The 20,564-nt window shown below is 57.5% G+C and overlaps 7 protein-coding genes across 7 annotated transcripts; 4 read left to right on the forward strand and 3 right to left on the reverse strand.

Annotated features, from left to right (window-relative positions):
* Positions 1 to 1,461: 1,461 nt before the first annotated feature.
* On the reverse strand, positions 1,462 to 2,048 carry MFIFM68171_00555 (uncharacterized protein; the record flags this gene model as incomplete). The annotated part of the gene is made up of 2 exons (XM_071055977.1): positions 1,462 to 1,815; positions 1,878 to 2,048. The coding sequence occupies 2 exons, from the start codon at positions 2,046 to 2,048 to the stop codon at positions 1,462 to 1,464; spliced, it is 525 nt and encodes a 174-aa protein (XP_070912078.1).
* Positions 2,049 to 3,187: 1,139 nt separating this feature from the next.
* On the forward strand, positions 3,188 to 4,068 carry MFIFM68171_00556 (uncharacterized protein; the record flags this gene model as incomplete). The annotated part of the gene is made up of 3 exons (XM_071055978.1): positions 3,188 to 3,324; positions 3,374 to 3,439; positions 3,498 to 4,068. 3 exons carry the CDS (start codon positions 3,188 to 3,190, stop codon positions 4,066 to 4,068), a joined length of 774 nt encoding a protein of 257 aa, XP_070912079.1.
* A 1,137-nt stretch (positions 4,069 to 5,205) lies between these two features.
* Positions 5,206 to 7,277, forward strand: ARO8_2 (Aromatic/aminoadipate aminotransferase 1; the record flags this gene model as incomplete). The annotated part of the gene is made up of 4 exons (XM_071055979.1): positions 5,206 to 5,523; positions 5,654 to 5,687; positions 5,768 to 6,945; positions 7,023 to 7,277. 4 exons carry the CDS (start codon positions 5,206 to 5,208, stop codon positions 7,275 to 7,277), a joined length of 1,785 nt encoding a protein of 594 aa, XP_070912080.1.
* A 525-nt stretch (positions 7,278 to 7,802) lies between these two features.
* MFIFM68171_00558 (Cytochrome P450 alkane hydroxylase) lies at positions 7,803 to 9,615 on the reverse strand (the record flags this gene model as incomplete). Its single annotated transcript, XM_071055980.1, has 4 exons — positions 7,803 to 8,235; positions 8,311 to 8,805; positions 8,868 to 9,378; positions 9,435 to 9,615. 4 exons carry the CDS (start codon positions 9,613 to 9,615, stop codon positions 7,803 to 7,805), a joined length of 1,620 nt encoding a protein of 539 aa, XP_070912081.1.
* A 2,305-nt stretch (positions 9,616 to 11,920) lies between these two features.
* Positions 11,921 to 13,813, reverse strand: NAG1_1 (Glucosamine-6-phosphate isomerase (Glucosamine-6-phosphate deaminase) (GNPDA) (GlcN6P deaminase); the record flags this gene model as incomplete). The annotated part of the gene is made up of 3 exons (XM_071055981.1): positions 11,921 to 12,346; positions 12,422 to 13,588; positions 13,664 to 13,813. The coding sequence occupies 3 exons, from the start codon at positions 13,811 to 13,813 to the stop codon at positions 11,921 to 11,923; spliced, it is 1,743 nt and encodes a 580-aa protein (XP_070912082.1).
* Positions 13,814 to 15,819: 2,006 nt separating this feature from the next.
* On the forward strand, positions 15,820 to 17,418 carry MFIFM68171_00560 (uncharacterized protein; the record flags this gene model as incomplete). Its single annotated transcript, XM_071055982.1, has 2 exons — positions 15,820 to 16,211; positions 16,269 to 17,418. 2 exons carry the CDS (start codon positions 15,820 to 15,822, stop codon positions 17,416 to 17,418), a joined length of 1,542 nt encoding a protein of 513 aa, XP_070912083.1.
* Positions 17,419 to 18,192: 774 nt separating this feature from the next.
* Positions 18,193 to 20,481, forward strand: HEM14 (oxygen-dependent protoporphyrinogen oxidase; the record flags this gene model as incomplete). The annotated part of the gene is made up of 3 exons (XM_071055983.1): positions 18,193 to 18,726; positions 18,805 to 19,467; positions 19,528 to 20,481. The coding sequence occupies 3 exons, from the start codon at positions 18,193 to 18,195 to the stop codon at positions 20,479 to 20,481; spliced, it is 2,151 nt and encodes a 716-aa protein (XP_070912084.1).
* Between the last annotated feature and the right edge of the window lie 83 nt (positions 20,482 to 20,564).

Here is a 20,564-nt window from a genome sequence, read left to right on the forward strand (position 1 = left end):
ATAGATAGATGAGGGAAGTCAGTGCCCGGTGCGGGAGGTCGTCCCTACGTGCGGTATATAGGACAAATCGGCATGTGCCAGTGGTCTAGATAGCGTAGCGTTTCTTTCCAACAGTGATCTTGAATGAAACTCTATAAACGTATAATAACGGGTTCGAGACGCTGCAGCGCATAACGGCACATGTTCCCGGTTTTATGGGGCTAAATGCACGCAAGAGAGATGATTCAAGAAACTTTGAAGCGCCGCAAAGGATTCTCCCAACCTCCAGCAATCGTCATCAATCGGTGAGTGGAGATCAGGCGGACAGGGATCCGATACGAGGGCTGGCCAACGACGCTTGTCAGCCCAGCGACGTGGTCAAAGACTCTTCTGGTTTTTCTTCCTCGCTGTTTTGGAGGAGGTTGGGGAAGTGTGTTTTATTAGCGGGGGCTCAGCGGTTCGTCGCATTACGCAAAACGCCCCACCAGCTTCTTCTGGGCGCTTGGGTGGCTGGAACCTTGGCGCTCAGCAGCCAGCGGCTCCACTGTGAACCGCTCCGTTGCCGGTGACTTGACGAGATGGAACTGAAACCACCGGACGGGGGCTCTGTTAAGGATTGCGCTTAGCACCTACATACAAGTGCCTTATGCGCGTCATCGAGACAGAGACTCGGCTACCGCATGGGGAATTTCTAGTTTACACTTTCTAAGCATTATGCTCTCTCTTGGTACCCAATGGAAACGGAGCCGGCATCTTCCTTACCTGAACCTAGAATCCGGATCCCGTACCACCCAGTGTCTGCTGTTGAATCGCTCCGGATTGCGCAGCATGCAGCGGATGGAGCCACTGCCAAGTCTACGGCGATTAGTTTGACGGTGCAAGTCTTGCAATACCGCGGCGGTTGATGTGTTGTTCCGTCCAGCTCTCGAGTTGGAACGAGCCGTCCGGCATCTCACACAATGACGAAGAATTAGAACAACCAGCATAGTTCAACCACGAGACCCTCTCGTGATAGAGGTTGATACAAAAGCAAACGCCACCCGAGTCGCAGCTTGTTCAGCTGCAGGTACCCCAGCCTCCGGGTAGAATGTTCAAGGTCCTCATTGTTGATAAACGGGTTTGAGATATTTGAAGCGAACCGTTGGTGTCTTCAACCACTGGCTACAGGAGTGTGCGTGTGTGCTTGTGTGCGTGTGTGAATTCCATAAGCAAGGTACGACAACGATCACCGACGTTGTAAGCTACCATGACGTTAACCTCATCAGCCCTCCAGGGGAGATCAATCACCTCAGCACAGGTCCTTCCCTTCCAGCGCAGCTCTGTGGCTTGGGCTTGCGGCACTTGATCAACCCCAAAACGTATGCCTACCTCCATCGATACAGCGAATCTCGCTTCATGGGACGTTTTGGTTGCAGAATTCAATGCAAAGACGGATCGTGGGCGTGAAAGCCGTTGCTGCATGGTCCTGCGTCTCTCGGCAACTCAGCCCACGAGCGGAGCCTTCTCTTCATCCCCTTGGTTGGACCTAACATTGGGTCTGAGCCATCTGTACAGACCGTGGCCGGCGATGCTGGTGGCCATGGCTGCGCAGGTCGCCCATGGTATATACCCCAGGAGGATCAAGTGTACGTTTGCTCCAACGGCGTATCCGGCAATAGCGGCACCAGCCAGGAGGACAACGTAGACGGCAAATTGGAATGCATCCTGGCTTTGTCGGCGGTGCGTGAACGAAGACACACAGCAGCCAAAGACCAGACAGGAGAACAGCATGAGGCCAGGCGATGGCTGGAAGAGGAAGCCGCTGACGCGCATCTCTGCGACATGTTGTTCGGGTAGCTGGACGCCAACGGTAGTTAGCTGAAATGCTCACATGCCATCTTGGGCGGCCCGGTACCGACACTCTCACTCTGTCCCGGGGGCAGCTCGTTTTGGACCGTGTATTCCCAAGTCACGGTGCTGCACAGAGCAGCGATACCGATCTCAAGAGCCTCGGATGCCCAGCACTGACGTCTTGAATCTTGGCCTGTCTCTTTGGATGTTCGGAACGAGAAGCATTGCCGTGGATTCATTGGAACGATAATTGGCTTGTCAACAGAAAGTGCCTCAGGATCTTATGTCACGCGAGACGGGAACTGGCCGGCCAGGTTTCCAAAGGAGGCTCAAAACCATCTAACACTGGGCCCATTCTAAATATCTATACTTTGGACGGATTCTTCTCGGCAACTCTCTCTGCAGGACTGGTGTGATCAAACGACCTCGGGCTGGGATGCAGAAGCCCGGCGCTCAGCAGCTCGGCGCTATTGCCTGGTTGCAACACCAATTCACCGGGCAACTGCACCTTGTCCCTGCTCGGGACGCAATGCAGCTGATCGAATCCGGACAATAAATGTCAGCGGCCGCCGGCGAGGCTTGCCTCTCCCATCACTTATGCGTTACGGCCCAAGGCAAAATGGTTGGGCACGGAGTGCCGCCTCGTCCATGACAAGGCTGACTGATGGGCTGAAACCCCCTCACCGATATACTAGGTTCGCGGGCCAATCCGGTGAATTAGGGAGCGTTGAGCCTCATTCAAGGCGAACGATTACGGACCATGCGGACCATTGCGAACCACTGCGAACCACTGCGAACCACTGCAGACTGCTGCAAACCACGTGTGCTCGCACCGGACAGAATACTGAAGCATCGTCGTTCACGTACCCCGCCGTCCGAAGTCTGCCCAAACCCCTGAGCCTGGATGATGCATGCAAGCCATCGATTCGAGCACCTCGACGGTTCCCTTGTCATTGGTTCTTCCCCGCAGTTATTGCGGTATCTCTGCTGCATTCCCATCATTCAAGAAGGAGGCATTAGGCGTAGAAACTGGCGGTCCGTCTGAGAAAGCTGCAGAAGCCTGTCGATGCCAACCCCGGACCCGCAGAGAGCGCCCGCCCTCCACCACCGCCCCCGTCCCCCCCTTCTTCCCATTATTTACATACTTAGCTCCCCAGGCCACCTTAGCCTATCGATTATTTCTCATTCCCTCAGTCCTTTATCCCTTCTTGTCACGCATCCATATATCCACCACTGCATTGTTTCGTTTGTTTCGTTTGTTTGTACAGTCATTCATACATAGCCACCGCATACTGTCACCAACTCGAAGCAGCCCGGCTGCACAGCAAGCCATATTAACAATTCGCTCCCACCGCCGGGCGTCAACACCTCCTCTGCGATGGAGCGAGCGTCAAGTCCCCGGTCTCCGGACCATGGGCTTCGCCATGCGCTTCGGGTCATGTCCTGTGGTGGCATGATCGGCACCGCCATTCTCTTCCCTCTCGCCAATGCCGAGGGACTTTTATTCGGATTCGTGTAAGGCCAAGCATAGATCTGGCGGACCAGGCACTGATGTTGAATTCAGAACCCTCGCTATCTTCATAATCACAGCACTCGCCTTTCATGGCCTGCATCTCCAGCCGTTCGTTAGGTGATGCCGCCCCGGAGTCCCCATCAGCACCGGTATGCCTGCTGACCATGTGGTCTAGATTCGGTCCTTTCACGGTTGCTGTGGCGCTTGTGCTTCTGTTTGGTGCAGTCTTATCGGCCGGGCCGTCAAGGACGGAGCTCATTCCGTGGCTCCCCTTATTCATAGCCTGTCTGAGCTTGATCACGGTTGCCATCCACAAGATCTCGCAACACATGGGGCCCCGCCGGCTCTCGGTTACTTCTGAGGACGAGTTCTCTGGAGTCTCTATTGACACGCTCAGTGGGCGTTCGATTAGGACCGCGTCAAGTCAGCGGGGCCCCTTGCCGGTGTTGGAATCCAACCGACTCGATCCGTTATACTTCACAATGCCTGGGCCTCCGTCGAGGACGTCACACCGGACGGGCACTACGGGCACCGAACTTTCTCTTTCTAGTGTCACTGGACAAGTACAAGCAGATTGGGACGCCAGGATACGGGACTACTTCCCAGAGGAGACTCCGCCACAGCAGAACCAGGAGCATCGCAGCAACACAGACTCGGACGCGGACGCGGACGCGGACGCATACTCAGACTCGAATACGGAGCCTGAGGCGGCGGAAGCAAGACGCCCCCTGCTCGGATCGAAGTGAGAGTCGAGCCTCCCGTCGCGCCTCGGGCAGAACAGTACGCTCCATCATTCAATATGGGGATGTGTACCATGTGTATCAGGCTCGTTGACCCATACTTTCACAGTGTATCTTGCCCCATGACGGTGACAAAAACGACCCACTGCCAAAGCCCTGCGGCAAAACTAATGCTTCTTTGGCCGTTGGTCAATATTTACTTGTTGCCGAGATAAATGCAGAGTTACGGGACTTCGCCAGAAACTCCCGAGATACCGATATACTGCAAGACATCTCAGCCCCTCCTCCCCATTTCATTTCCCCTTGTCGCGGCGTCATGGGATCTGGTTTGTTTCTCTTTGCAAGAAAATAGATGGCCCTCGCACTGCAGCATCACTCAGCGCCGATAAGTCCTCGTTGCTCCGGGGACGGGCCACCTAGCATTTTTGTTTTGCATTGGCGGTAGTTATGATCTTTGGCTTGAACAGCATGATAGGTTTGAAATAAACCGGGTGGTCGGAATGCTGTGTCGGCTATTGTGAACCAGCGCGCCCTCAAAACGGCTTTGAGCGAGAGCTAGCCGAGAATATCTGGCGCATGGCGTTAAAAGTGTTCCAATGAGTAGCGGAAGCATGCGAACGGCGGTCAGACATGGAGGTTCCCGGGATCTCCACCTTGAATATATGACACCTCCATCTGTACATACACACAAGCACACCGAATCGACTCGACAAGCTGCTTCGTCTGTGCTGAACTTTGCTGGCCCCAAGGCCCTCCTCGCCTTGTGCTGTCTCCTTGGAATGAGAGCTTTAAGTGTTACGTACAGAACAGTAGTTGCTGAGCTGCGGTGGCCCCCTTTAAGAGGTCACAAGGACAAGGGTTGGTGTCCGAGCTTGCTTGTTTTGGCGGGCTACTGACGGCTACCCTCGGGCACGGAACCCCGCCGCCGGTCCCTTATCATCAGTCCCTTGCAGTGACTCTGCATCTTTCTTTCTTGCATTATCCATATCTTCAATTCATGGTCTGAACTCAATTCTACCGTTTTCAGAGTGTCAATGCCGTATCGTCTATCGTCAGTTGCTTTTTGGTCAGTTTGAAGAGCACATCCGTCTTTCAAGCCCCGTCATCCGCTTCTGCCCGGCTTGCTCCGCACCCGGTTCCGCAATGCGGAGCGCAATCCGGGTCGGCGCCCTCCGGCGCTCACCGCACCCAACTCGCACCACGCTCCATCCCAACCTCGGCGGTTTCCCGGGCAGCACCCGCCGTCTCCTGGCACCCTCAGTCTCCAGTTTCCACTCGAAATCCCGGGACTGCTCCGAGGTGCTGGGCACGGCGGCCAAGCTGCCCGAGGCCGAGCCGGTGCTGCCCGTGATGCCCCGGCAGCGCGTCACCATCGCCGACATCCAAGAGAGACGGGCAAAGGCCGGACGATTGGTGGCCCCGACGGCAGCGTACAGCGACGCCGACATGTTTAAAGCTCCCGTGAGTTAACCCTAACCCTCCGCTCTCACTTAACACCCCGACTCCTTTTGTTCAATAATCGATTGCACATTACGAATCTGAAAAGCCATTACTAGATACTAATACGAGATATTGTCGCGTACACAAACAGTCCATAGGCAAGCCCAAAGCCAAGAGATGGGACCGTAAGGCCGCCTCTACTCAAACCTTTTCTTCCATCACCACCACCAAGCTAACCAAACCACCCCCCCGCCCCCGAGAGTAGACCACCTCAGCAAGGAATCCCTCCTCCGTGAGCCGTGCAAGCTCAAGCAAGCCGCCAAGCACCTCAAGAAACCGGGCCTCATCTCCCTAGGCGGCGGGCTCCCCTGTCCGGAGTACTTCCCGATCGACTCGCTGAGCCTGCGCATCCCGACGCCGCCTCACTTTTCGGAGGCCGCCGTGTCCTCGTATGGTGAGGACATCCGCATCGGCAAGTACGACGCCTCCTCCTCCTCCTCCTCCTCCTCCTCCTCCTCCTCCCTCTCCACCCCGCCGCGAAGCGAATACGACCTCTCGATCGCGCTCAACTACGGCCAGGCCAACGGCTCGGCGCAGATGACGCGCTTCGTGACGGAGCACGTCGAGCTGGTGGGCGCGCCGCCCTACGCCGACTGGCGCACGTGTCTGACGGTGGGGAGCACGGGGGCGCTGGAGCAGGCGCTGCGCATGCTGTGCGACGGGCGGCGCGGCGACGCGCTGCTGACCGAGGAGTACTCATTCTCGACGGCGCTGGAGACGGCGGCGCCCCTCGGCGTGCGCGTCGTCGGCGTGCCCATGGACCGCGAGGGCCCCATCCCCGAGTGCATGGACGACATCCTGGCCCGCTGGGACCCCCGCCAGAGGGGCGGCGCCAGGAAGCCCCACGTCCTGTACACGGTGCCATCCGGGCAGAACCCGACGGGCGCGACGCAGGGCGAGAGCCGCAGGAGGGAGCTGTACGACGTCTGCCGCCGCCACGACGTCTTCATCATCGAGGACGAGCCGTATTATTACCTGCAGATGCAGGAGCCCGGCGCGGAGCTGCCGACCTCCGTGGACGGCTTCCTCGACAGCTTGATACCCACGCTGCTGAGCATGGATGTGGATGGGCGCGTGCTCAGGATGGATTCGTTCTCCAAGGTCGTGGTCCCCGGATCCAGGCTGGGCTGGGTGACGGCTTCGGAGCAGATTGTGGAGCGGTTCATCCGGCACGCCGAGGTGGCCAACCAGGGGCCGAGCGGCTTCTCCCAGGTGATTTTGCACAAGTTGCTGGATGAGCGGTGGGGACATGAGGGGTATCTGAGGTGGTTGATGAATCTGAGGGGCGAGTACACGAAGAGGCGGAATGTCATGGTGACTGCGTGCGAAAAATTCCTGCCGAAGGAGGTGGTCAGTTGGAGCCCGCCCCGGGCGGGAATGTTTGTGAGTTTTTTTCCCTTTCTTTTACTTCCCCTCCTGTGGTCTGTACAGTGCGGTGTTACTGACTTGATCGGTGATAGCACTGGCTAAGAGTCAACCATGAACTACATCCGCACGCCTCGAGCAAGACTATTCTGGAGATTGAAGAGGAGATCTTCAACAGCTGTTTGGAGAAGGGCGTGCTTGTCGCCCGAGGGTCCTGGTTCCGCGCCGAGCAGGACACCCCGCCGAGCGGTCTGTTCTTCCGCACCACGTTTGCTGCGGCCACACCCGAGAATATGACCGAGGCCATAAGGCGGTTTGGTGAGGCCGTCAAGGAGAGTTATAAGATGTGACGGGGGAGCATACTTTTTAGGCTCTTCGAAACAGCTAAGCTGCAGAATATATCATACGCTTTAAGTCGGAAGTCGGGGTATGAACCAGTGGCTACTGTTTAGCGTCAGGGAGTTGCGGTATCATCGGTCATGCAGAACGTTATTTCGGATAGCCCTCAAGGTGGTTACACCGAGTAGATCGACACTATATATCTGGCATCTGAGTAGACGAATAGATGAGCGGAGCTCTAGTCATTTGGCTACACTTTGTTGAATTGCATTCTAAAGTTCACCGGACCACAAGGAGAAAACTTAGATAAACCCTTCAGTAAGATTTATCATGAGCAATACCGTCGCCTGCCCCTGATATTCCAATATAACCCAGCCAACCCTCCATACGTTACCTCATATCGTACATAGATCATTTAAGAAGCCTCATACATTTGAGCCGAGAACAAAGATATACTGTGACAAACCGAGTGGCAAGATCCCATCCCTTAGCCAACAACAACCGAGGGAAGGAAAAGGAAGCCCTCTATAATTTAGTTAGGCCGTTTTCCTGGCCTCCCAAAAAGCAACCTTGACGCCGTTCCCAGGCTGCAGCACGATCTCGGCCCTGAGCGCTGGTTTCCCGCCGTCAATCTCGCCCATGTAGTTATCGATGCGCTCGTAACGCTGGAAGAGCCTCGTCAGCACGTAGGCCATCTCGGTCAGGGCGAACTGCTGGCCGATGCAGATGCGGGGCCCGCCGTTGAACGGGATGTACTGCCACGGCTTGGGCTGCCAGTGGAACCAGCGGTCTGGCGAGAAGACCTCGATGGGCGCGAATTTCTCGCTGGGCGGCGGGTACAGTTCCGGCCGGCGCTGCATGACGAGTGTGGAATAGGCGATGGGCGTGTCCTTGAGGACTTTGATCGGCAGGGAGCCATCGGGACCACCGCCGCGGGGGAGGGTGGTGTCTTTGAGGGCGAGGCGGACGCTAGTGGCGGGGTGTGCGTGTTAGTATCAGATGTGTATTATCTCTTAGGAGCAAGGGACCTAAAGGGGACTATACTTGAACGGAACAACGGGGTACAACCGCAGCGTCTCATTCATCACATTCTGCAGGTACTTCATGCTCTTGAGATCCTCGTACGTCGGCGCCCTCGTCGGTCCGACAACTGACAAGATCTCTGCGCGTAGCTTCTCGACACATTCCGGGTGCCGAGCGAGCTCGTAGATGGTCCATGAAAGCGTGCAGGCCGTGGTGTCCCTTCCGGCTAACAGCACGGCGATGAGCTGGTCGTGGAGGACTTTCGGCTCCCGGGTGAAGCCGGCGAGGGCGTGGAGGAATGTGTAGCCGGCGTCGCTCTTGCTCTTGCTAGCCAGCTCGGCGGGGGTGAGGCGTAAAGTGCGGTCGATATACCGGTCGATGAAGCTGTTGATGATCTTCATGCCTTGGTTAAAGGTGTTGCGTGGGATGAGAATGTTTAAGGGTCCGGCACGGCTGACAAGGCTTTGGACGCGCTGAACCTCGCCGAAAGCGTCGGCAAACTCCTGATGGGGGTTGCTGGGAGGGAAATGAGCATGTTAAACGGGTTGTTTGAGATACCAAGTGGAATGAAGACAAACCTGAGTGACTTGACATCCTGACCCAGGAGGAAGTCGGTGGCAGCGTCCAGGGTATAGCGGAAGAACAAGTCGCTGATGTCAACCGGTTTCCCGTTGCCCGCCTCGATATCAACAGGCTGGTCCTCGCCGTTCAGGGCGCCTCCGTTTGCGATGGCGCGGAACAAGGTCTGCATGTGGCTCTCAAAGACGTGCAGATCACTGACACGGTCCTTGATGAACTGGGGACGGATCAGCTGACGGCTGTTGTGCCAGAGGGTGCCGTCGGTGGTGAAAATGCTGTCGCCGAGGAAGGCCTTCCATTCCCGGTGAAAGGGCTCGCCCTTGCCGTAGTCGCTGAACTGGGTGGCCAGAATGGCCTTGATGTTCTCATGATCGATGGTGAAGACGAGGCGACGACCAGCAATACGGCTCTCGGCCGTGTCAGCGTTGATCTCGCGGAAAATGGACTGCCAGAAGCTAAGGTTCTCATATTTCTTTGCTGAGGCGATACTCCTGTATATGAAGTCGAGATCTTGTCGCGTTAGCACCATTACCGTCCCAGACAAGAGAGCCGGTGGGGATGCTCACTCAAGGGAAGATATGTCTTGAACTTGGGAGGCCTTGCACCCGGCATCCTCGCCAATTTCATCTCCTCCCATAGCGGCAGCACCACAACATTGATGAGGATGTAGCTTAGCAGCAGGCCTGGTACGAGTACCAGGACTGACCCGACCGAGACATGCTCGGCAACAATTTCGACCAGCCCCATCTTGAGCTAAAAGCAGGCGCAGCGGGCGAAATGAGAGGGTGTCAAAAGCTCTTGAATTCCTGGTTGTTACGGAATCAAGCGTGGCCCATCTGGACGGATGGGCTAGCACAGATTGTCAACGTCTGATGGGGCCCTGAACCGGAGGGTGTGCCCAAATGTTCGAAACTGGTATCAGCTCCGGAAAGGGAACGCTGTTGAGTAACCGAGGACAAGCAAGTGTCTCCTACTGTTTAGATACGGCCGGATGATAGCGTCTCGTTTACCGTGTAAAGGTGCATATCCGAGAGCTGGGACGGTAAACGACAGTAGTCTGGTGGCGAGAATAATATCCCGGACCCTCCCTTTATCTGTCTCGCCATGCTCGCTTATACGTATAGGACCAACAAAGAACCATCCTGGGCCAACTGCAGGTTCTGCGGGGTGAACGGGCATGACACACAGCCCGAAATCCGTAGTGTAGGCATCTTGGCCAACCCTCACAGGGCAGGGTGGAGAGCGCCGCTACGCAGGAGGCGGAGGACACTGCTACGCAGTAAGTGGAGAGGGAACCGGGAAGGGTGGCCGAGAGAGCTCGCCAGCTAGCGGATTCAAGGGGGGACGACGATGGCACCCCATTGAGACCCCACAGAGCCGTCGGAATCGAACCGATCGAACCTCTTCTCGCTCCTAGCTGATGGCACGGCATGGCTTGGACAGCTTTGTTTCTGCAACCGAGGGTTCAAAATCGACCCTTTCCCCTCTGCGGGTCCCGAATACGCCTCGCACCTGGCGTGGTTACGCGCGGGTGCGGATTAGAGGCAGGGCCACTCTGTCTGAGCCGGGTGCTTGTACGTACTGGGCTGGGGGCTGGCCGCACGTACAGTACAGTAATTTACCAAGGCGGCAGTGCCGAGGCTTCTTCACTTCGAAAAGCGGGGAAACCGTTGATTCAGCCAAGTTTAAGCGGCAGGCCCGCTGTCGTTGGCTGGTACCTTTGTCCGCTGCTGAATTTCCATCACTCCGGGTTGGTCCCGGTGAAAACCTTTCCGTCTTTTTCCCCCTTTGTCGTCGAATTCGGACCAAGCTGTGATTGCAATAAGCTCAAGGAAGGATTCCGAAGCCTACCCTCGGATCCGCGTGGTTTCACTGCATCAAATGGTTCGCCCGGCAGTGCTCGTCTGTTTCATGCACAATAGTTAAATTAGCCGCAAAAACGGATTTGGAGTACGAAGATTACACATCCTGAAGTCGTCCTATGGCGACTAGGTCGGTAGTCCTTGTCTTCGCGCCGCTTGAACCAGACGCAGGACGGGCTCTTGACGTGATGGGTTCGGATTACGTGTAGTACTAGGCAGGGGGTACAAGCCAGTGCAGCCCCCAAGCAATTACAGCCCGCTAAAACCCTGCCCCGCAACGCTTTAAGTGACATGTGCGTTGGGTGGAGATTACATTGCCTGCTAATGTCTGTAATAGTTCACCGTTGAGTTGGGGAGTCAAACACTAGAAATTACACTAGGTTCCTACACGTAAGGTGTGCCTTAGAGGGGGTGAGGGCACCAGACGTTCTTGCTGCACAGGGTGCTCCTGAATGCTTGCAGCATATGCACGTCATCGGACTCCAGAACAGTAGACCAAATTTTCACATGCCTGCTTTGCTACCTCCTCGGCCAAAGACAGTATAATCTACCCACCTTCTCTCACTTCCCCGCATAGGACTCGGACAAAAGTGGGTAAGGTACAGTACCTTGGGCGGGGGACTACCACGAACGAACCATGCAGAAGAGCACAACGAGGACGACGTACTGGCCCATGACCCTGTAAATGGAGGACGGCTTGCCCGTCACGAGATTCCGCCGGCTCCTGCTCCGTCGTGAGAGCGGTGCATTCGGTCTCCGGCTTGTTCGGAGTTCGGAATCTCTGCTGTGTCCGACCTGTCCAGAGGCCCGGGGACCGCCGAATAAGGTTCACCACACGGAGGCGTTCCGGCCAGCTTAGAAGCTCCCCCTGGTGAGATGCACAAGGCAAGGCTCAGAGCCGTCGGTGAATTATGGTGCTCCGTTTCCTGTCCCGCTAAACTTACTGCTACCTCTGCTGATGCTACTGCTACTACTACCTACTACTACTCATCGCCCGCCCATCGGGTATCCAGGTAATTACAAGGACGCGCACCGGAAAAAGAATAAAAAAAAAAAAAAAAAAAAAACACCATTAGACCCAGCGCCACCCGATTCCATCGCGTCGGAGCGGCACCGATGCCGGTTCCCCAGGCCCCAGAATCACTTCCATATCATTCCTCTCCTGCTGGCGAAGGTAAAAACCCACCAGCTTACAAAGGATACTCACACTCTTCCGGACTTCCCTGTGTGCAGAACGTCATCTGCACCGGCGAAGCCCTGACTCCCCTCAGCACCATCCTCTCCCTGAACTCGTTAAGCCTCGGGGCCGCCTCCATCTGGCTCCTGTTCTGGCCCGACGCGTCCGTCCTCCCGGACCAGAGCACCTCGCCCGCCGCGCTGCCGCGGGGCCATAGGAGCGTGTCAAGGTTAGAAGGATCAATCGTCTCGCTCCACATGGTCACCTCGCCACCCAAAACAAGCTCGGCCTCTTCAGCCGTGAGGTTGGCAACCGGGTTGTGCGAGTAGACGAGGCGCCAGCTCTTGGTGGGGTTGCACCAGTCGTTAAAAGGGTAGCCTAACTCGAAGGCGGGCCCGTTGTCCCAGTTGAGCCATTGGCCGCGGCCGCAATCGAGGTACTTGTTGTGTGTTTGAGTCAGCCGGCATTCGATCCTGATTCTAGCAACTCGAAAAAAAACCGGGCATCGGCTTACCCAAAAGTTGTAGTTGCTGTCAATCACCTTGAAGCCCATCCCCGTCAGCTGCTTGACCGAGGACCCACCGAGCCAGGCCTGCACGACCGTGTCATTGCCCATCGTGACGTTCCACTCGAGCGGAATTTCCTCCCACGTTATGGGCGTCAGACCGGCCGCCCGGACGCGGGCGTGCTGCGTGTCGATGAACTGCTGCAGCAGCGGCTGTAGCACCGCCGAGTCGTTGGAGCGGATACCCTCGTCCAGCATCGAGTCGTTCCTGTTTAGCTCGTCGCCGCCGGTGTGGAAGTAGGCCGCGTACGGCGCCAGCCGCGGGAGCAGGTCGTCAAACAGCGTCCCGAGGAATGCGTCCACGGCCGAGTTGTTCAGCTTGAAGGCGCCGCAGGGGGGTTGCGCGCACCACCAGTAGTACGGCTGCTCGTTGTACGCCACGATGAGCTCCGGGTGCGACAGGGATACCACGCCAATGTGGCCGGGCATATCAATCTCGAAGTAGACCTCGACACCACGGTGGACGCCGTACTCTTGGATCTTCCGGATGTCGGCGGGCGAATACGTCTGCGACGGGTGGTAGGCTCCTTTCTCCGAGACCTCGGGCAGCGCGGGAATCACGAGCGGCCATGACTGCGAGTCGGTCACGTGGACGTGCAGGCGGTTCAACTTGTTCCAGGCCATGGCCTCAATGGTCCGGAGGATGTCTTCCACGGGGAGGAAGTGGCGCGCCGTGTCTAGCATGACTCCGCGGTGGGGAAATCTGGGTGCGTCCTGGATCGAAACGGGCGCGTACGGCGTGTACCAGAAGGTACCGGCCGAGTGCTGGTAGAACAACTGTGTAAAGGTCTCGAGGCCGCGGAGGACGCCAATCGACGAGACGGCTGTCAGCTTGGCATCTCCTTCGCCGCTCACCGTCAGGTTGTACGACTCGTCAACCTCGCCGGCCAGAGGCTTGAATGCACTGGGCTGGTCCTGGCTGGTCTGGACAATTTGGAGCGTCCTCATCCATTTCTGGCCTTGCAATAGGTCGGGCTCAAAGTTAGACCGGGGCTTGTGCAGTTTCCACGGCACAAATTTGCTGTCAAAGATGCTGGCGAGCGCCCTAGACACGCCAGCTTGGACTACCTCCTTGCTAGTCAGGGGATTGGGTGTGTATCCATATGTGTATGGAATCTGTTGGGACATCAAATGCTCAGTATTCAGCCCCACCTCGGGGTAGCCAGGTTTGGGAGAGGAATTCCATCGTACAAATTCGCCGTTGTAGGTAATTTCAATGTTCTGGTGCAGATACAGGACGGAGCTGCCCTTGGTGAAGCTCTGGGGCGCTGGCCAGATGGCCGCGGCAGGATGCAGCGCGACGAGCACGACGCAGAGAAAAGAAAGCACCGGTGAAAACATGTTGACGATTAGGTCATGGGTGGGTGCCTCGGAGATGACGACAGGAGGGTGTCGGGTATGAGGTGGTGAGACCCCGTGAGGAAAGGAAGGACGAGAGGGGCCGGAGAGGGTAGGCCGGGAAGGGGCTTGAATGTTTATACAGGTTTCGCGGCTTGCAGGCTCGATTGGGCTATATTAATGAGACAGGCCGATATGGAATGAAGGTTGGTTGGCTGACGGGTCCCCAATCAGCCGGTACCGTTGTACTGCTGCGCGCAGGATGGTCGCAGCCCGAGTGTGCAGAGGTAGAGTAATGTCCAGGGTCATGTGTGGTCTGCGGTGGATGGGTGATGGATGGACAGCGATGATGTCCAGGTTCGCAGCCGTTGACTGTGCAATGCAACGGCGGGTAGACGACCTGCCGGCTGCGGCTGCGTGTGCGCCTGTTGTCTTACGGGCGATCGAGAATCCAAAAGGCTGGATGCAGCATAGCTTAGTGCCACTACAAGCACCGGCTTGTTGCTTGTCGCCGTTTGGGAAAGGAAGGAGAAAAGTGCTGATCCGAATCTGGCCTGCTCCTTGTACGTGGCGCAACGTTACGTCTGCCCCGGAGCCGAAGAGTGAATAGACTTTACCAGTTGCAGAGGACCGCGTCCCAGAACAAGAACAAACCCCCGGGTCGCTTCAGAGGCTTCCACGTCTTAACCTCATCAAAGGGCTGGAGCTGAAATGCAAACCGAAGCTGCGACTTTCGGCGCCGAGGTTTCGTTTCGTTTCGTTTTATTCGGTCACCCCATAGCCTCCAGAGCAGGAAGATCGTCTGGCGATCTCGGTGGGGCATATATGTCTGCACCGACAGACACGGCCCGCGCAGGCCCCCAAAATATCCTTTCGGGTGGGTAGACGAAGGGGCTGCTCTTGTTGCACTGCAGCTACCATGAGGGGCACTGGAATGAACGCCGGGCCAAGTGGGCAAACTTGCAGCGCTGGCAAAGCAAACACACGATGCGAAGCAACCTCCGCTCGAGAACAGAGGGCAGGCTCTGTGCGACCGGTAGCCAATCACAAAACGACCGAGCACAACATCTTCGCCATGCCGACTAAGCGCGCGTCGAGGGTTGCAGGCAGCGTGTCGGGTGTTCTCCGAGGCCTTCCAGTTACATATCATTTGGTAACATGACTTGGGCACTACCATGCCGTTTTCTGCTGGTTAAGTTACGGGATGGAACCTTCAACAAGTCTAAGACACGGCGGCCGCGGACACCGTCCTACACTTGCTAGAGGACTTACCACGGCATATTCAGTCTCTCTTTACCATTTCTCAGTTTCCTGACTTATGTTCACAGGTGCTGCTACGCCCTCTACAGATTCTCATTGCGCAGATAAATGGTAGACGTCAGTGTGCATAATGTGATCTTGAGCCTGGACACAAACAGCCGTCCCTTGTTAACCTGTCACTCTCGGCATTGTGCGGGCCGGTATATGACAAATTTTGGCGGCTCGGGATGATGAAAAGTTGCATGACAAAGTTAATGACGAAAAAAGGACAGTCAGAGCGATCGCCCCGCTACTGTGTAGTAATCAGGGCGCCACAGATGCCCATACCACGTGACTCGCGCCACTTTCAAATGCGCCACCGGTTGCTTACCAGCCACACCATTGCAGAACTCAGCGCAACATGCTCAGCTTCGCGAGATTCGGCTCCACGCTTGCATCTTGAAAATCTTCCAACATCACGCCGACCTAGAGATCCTTACCTTCGACAACGCATCCGCCCTAGATAACCTATATCAATCCTATGGCGCATTGCTTCCGGTAGATCTCAACCCTTTCCGTTTTCGACAGTCTCGCGCGCATACAGAATCGCCACGGTCGCGTCTCGAGGCTCGCTTTGGCCACTGCAGAAACCTCGACTTTTGCCCGAGCGTCGATTCCGTTTCCCAGCCCCGCGGACGCAACCCAAGGCCTCAACCACTCCCCAGCTATCGGACCTCTATCGCTCTGTAGCCGCTTCATTATCCGCAATCATGTCTGTCGAGGTCGCGTTCGGCACGCCGCTCGCGGATGCCCTTAACATGGCCATCCAGGGCAAGATCGCAGAACTAGGATGGGCCGGTCCTGGCGCTGAAGGCGCAGCCATGTCCGAGTACTTCGTCCTGATGCTCGCCAACGGAAAGACAGAAGCCGAGATTGCCGGCGAGATTTCGGGCGACCTGCTTGGGCTTGGCCCTGACGACCAGACGGCTCCCGCGTTCGCAAAGTGGCTGTTTGAGCAGATCAACACCCTCAGCACCCAGCTAGGGTCTGGGACTTCGCCGGCCGGCGATGCCATGGACGGAGTAAAAGAAGACTCGATGGACGGCGGCTTTGATGTCAGCATGGATGCCACGTCAGATGCGTCCGCCACCGGGCTAAATGCGTGAGTCCTCCTAGCGCTTTCTCGGCGGATAGCAGGCGTGATACTAACAGACAACAGGCCAACTGGGCCCAAAGCGATGCGCAATGGCAATGCCCGTGGCGGCCGAGAGAAGCGCATGATGGGCCAGATCAACCGTGCACTTGACCGGACACATGACTCGGTCCTTCACCGAGTCCGCCCCCAGTCCGGCAACGAGAGGATTGGGAGGGGACCACCGGCCGGGCCAAGGATGGGTATTGGCAGGCAACCGCGGACAGCCAACGCTCGCGCTGCAAACATCGCTGCGGGACTGGCCAACATGGGCAGCATGCCCGGTGGCCCTCCGGCGGCTATGAATGGGATGGGCGGGATGAACCCTGCGAACGGCGTCGGGTACATGCAACCCGACATCTATGCGATGATGGAGCAGCAGAACCGGATGCTGCAGCAGATGCAGCAACAACTCATCATGCAACAAAACGGCATAGCACCGCACGGCGGCCATGGCCAAGGCAACAGGGGTGGGAGACCAAGTCACTTCCGGCGCGGCGGGGCTCATAATCAGCACAATGGCCAGGCGCAGCAGCAGCAGCAACAACAACAACAACACTCGGAAGCAGGCCAGGCGCAGGGGGTTCCGCAAGGCGAGGATACCGAGATGGGACAGGCGAAGCGCGAAGCGCCCAACCCTGACGAGACCATCTGCCGGTTCAACCTGCGCTGCCAAAATAAAGACTGCAAGTTTGCTCACCAGTCGCCGGCGGCGCCGCCCGGCATTACCATCGACCTCAAGGATGTATGCAGCTACGGCGCGGCCTGCAAGAATCGGAAGTGCGTCGGCCGCCACCCGTCACCGGCCACCAAGATGGCGCATCAGGGCGAGCAGGACTGCAAGTTCTTCCCGAACTGCGCGAACCCCCACTGCCCGTTCCGACATCCCACCATGCCGGCCTGCCGGAACGGCGGCGAGTGCAAGGTACCCCATTGCAAGTTTACGCACATCAAGACGCCTTGCAAGTACCACCCGTGCACCAACCGCAACTGCCCCTTCATGCACGAAGAGGGCCAACGCGGCACCTTCCAGGACAAGGTGTGGACGGCCGACGACGCGGCGAAAGAGCATGTCAGCGAGAGAAAGTTTGTAAACGAGAGCGGCGGCGAAGACCTGGTTCTCCCCGGGACGGAGGAGCACCACAACGAGACTGGAACCGCGGAGGTGGTCATCTAAGTGAAGGCGGGGGAGGATTCCGGTGGATTTCAGTTATGGGTGAGGACATGGGTTACGGAATGAGAACGGATGACAAAATACCCTTCCAAAAAACACATTGGGACGATGTTTGTTGTGCCACAGGGACGATTGGTATCTAGAGGCTTTAGGCTGTAGGCTGTGTCCTGTATGTATAGTATCACCATTAACGGCGTTCAGGGAAAAGGGCATCACACGTATGTTACCTGCACTTGGGAAATTTGATGGGGCTGGTTCCTAGACACGGACCTGTATTTGTTTCCTTTTAAGCAGAGCGGAGAGGGACTAGACAGCGGTTGACAGCGGTTGACAGCGGTTGACAGTGGTTGACAATGGTTGACCGTGACAGCGGTCAGAACTCAGGTCATAGCCGCCGCTTCAGTTGCCGTTCGAATCTGTTCATCGTGAACAGTTGCTTGTGATGTGTGGTTTCTTGCCAGTTGCCCTGCACTACCTCAGGAAGCCAGATACCCTCTACTAGGACCGAAGCTGCAGGAACATGGAGCGACATCGCCATTGCATCTACCCAAAGAAAACGAGGTACTGTACTTGCCATCCAAGCATTGCGTGGTTGCCGTCTGTACATAGCAGTTGCTCTTTGCAAGGTGCAGCAGCGCAGGGGGCGTAGACAAGCAGAGGTGGGGGAGCTTGGGCGGGAATTGAGGCGAGCTCCCGACACGCCACTTTCGGAACCGTCAACCCATGCCTCCCCGCTAAACCTGCAACGAGCCATTGACTGCGCGCACCGGCCTCGGGATGCGGGATGCGGCCCTTGGAGTGCTTCTCGACATGTACGCTACCAGTCCGCGCTGCCTGGCACGCATCCAGGGTAGCCGCGGCCTCCGGCGCAGCTCCCCGTCTATCCGACGCCGCTTCCTGAGCTCTTTTGGCGGTGCCGCCACTACACGCTATCGGCGGCAGGCCCATGGCTGTTCCCGTGCGTCGGCAGCGACAGCGACGGCCGCATTAGTCACGGCATCAACCGGTAGCGGCGGGGCCGTGAGACACTATGCAGCTGGCGTCAACACGCCAGGTACCATCGCCGTCCTCGGCGGCGGGCTGACGGGCCTCACAACGGTGTGGTACCTGACGCGGGTGCTACCCCAGGCCAAGATCACCCTTTACGAGGCAACCGGCCGGCTGGGTGGCTGGATTGATACCGAGCAGGTTGACGTGCAGACGCCCGACGGCAAGAAGGGCACGGTGCGATTTGAGCGTGCCGCCCGTATGGTCAAGCCGCAGAAATCGGGCAGCATCGCCAGATATGACGATCTAGTCTTTTTTGACATGGTGTGTCTCCCTTTACCGGTCCGTGCTGTCTGAAACCCTGTTGTTAACTTGTCATTGCCCCCCCCCGGGGTCGGCCAGATTGCCCACCTCAACCTCGCCGAGGAACTCGAGCACAGCACCACGGCTGGCCCCGTCACCGGCTATCTCTACTACCCCGACCACCTGGTCGCTATCCCTAATATATCCTCGCTCCGCGATCTCTTCTACACACCGGTCGGCGATCTCTACCGGACGCTCACGGAACCCGTCTTCCAAGACTTCCTCCCTGCCCTATTCAATCTCCTATTTAATCGACGAGACCCCCTCGATACGCTCAAGATATGGAAGCACGAGGAAGACATATCGGTGGGGGAGTTCTTCGCGCGGCGGTTTGGCGGGCGCGGTCTCGTAGACAAGGTCTTGTCAGCCGTGGTCCACGGCATTACTGGCGGCGATGTGTGGAAGCTGAGCATGGGGTCCGGCCCCTTTGCGAACTCACTCGGCGTCCCGGCTAGCTCGCCTTTTGGCTGCGCTTGGGTACGGCAGGCGGACTACGAGCTGATGCGGACCTTGACCGAGGACAAGGCCACGTTCGATCTAGCCAATGAGTACAAAAATGCCGATGCTTTATGGTTCCGGGACGGCTTCAACACACTGACCAACGCGCTGGCTGCGTCACTGAGGAGCAATCCCAACGTCACCATCAAAACGAGCGAGCCGGTCGAATCAATCCGATATCTCGATAGCTCTGATAGAGTCGTAGTAAGTCGCGTTTTCCATTATCCTCTCGCTGCAGTCTTGCTGACCTGTTTTGTCACCAAGATCACTACCATGAAGCAGAAGCAGCCCACTCCCTACGAGAAGGTGGTATCAACAATCTACGCAAAAACGCTCGCTGGCATGACAGACGGGCAACTGCCCTCACTAGAGAAGTCCACGGCCGTCACGATCCAGCTCGTCAACCTCTGGTATCCCGTCGCGTTCGCCAACGCCCCCCATCACGCATTTGGCTATCTGATCCCCCAAGCCGTAGGCTTCGACCAAAACCCGGAATGCGTCCTCGGCGTTATCTTTGACTCTGACCGCGAATTCCCGCCTCCCACACGCTCCGCCCGCGAGATGGTCAATCGCGGCGCCGATACCATCCAAGGCACTAAGCTCACTATCATGCTAGGCGGCCACTACTGGGACGGCATCCCTTCGGACTACCTCCCCGACGCCGCGGCAGCCGCGGAGATGGCCAAGAAGGCGGTAGAGCGCCACCTCAACCTCGACCCGTCCCTAACCGCCCAGGCCGTCGCCTCGACCAAGCTCTGCCGTGAATGCATCCCTCAGCACCTCGTCGGCCACGGTAAGCGCATGGCCCACGCCCACCGCGAGCTCGAGTGGGGCTTCAAAGGCCGCCTGGCCGTTGCGGGGCAGTCGTACACCAACCCCGGCGTGCTCGGCGCCGTGCGCGCCGCGAGGGACGTGGCCATGCAGATTGGCGGTGCGTGGAGGATGGGCAAGGCCGAGAAAGAAATGCGGGCCGACGCCGCCACGAGCGGCAAGCCCCTCCCGTGGGGCGCGGAGGCCGACGCGGACCTGTCGGTGGGCGACACCGGCCTGGAGAGGTTCGGCAAGTATTTCTTCACCGCGGTGCCCAAGATATGGCTGCCGCTGCGGTTCAACGGTCCGGACTATGTGCACAAGGACGGAAAGCTCAGGATGGTGCGGCCTTGGTGGCTGCCGAGGAAAGAGAAGAAAAAGGATGCTGGAGGGGATGGGCGGGAGTGATGAAGGTGAAGATGGTGAGGATGGTGGCGGAGCAAGGGTACTATGTTCTGTACCACTGCGTAACGGCTGTGAGCGTGCGCTTG

This window comes from Madurella fahalii (assembly GCF_045866475.1).
Source record: "Madurella fahalii IFM 68171 DNA, scaffold_1, whole genome shotgun sequence".
Lineage (NCBI taxonomy): Eukaryota > Fungi > Ascomycota > Sordariomycetes > Sordariales > Madurella > Madurella fahalii.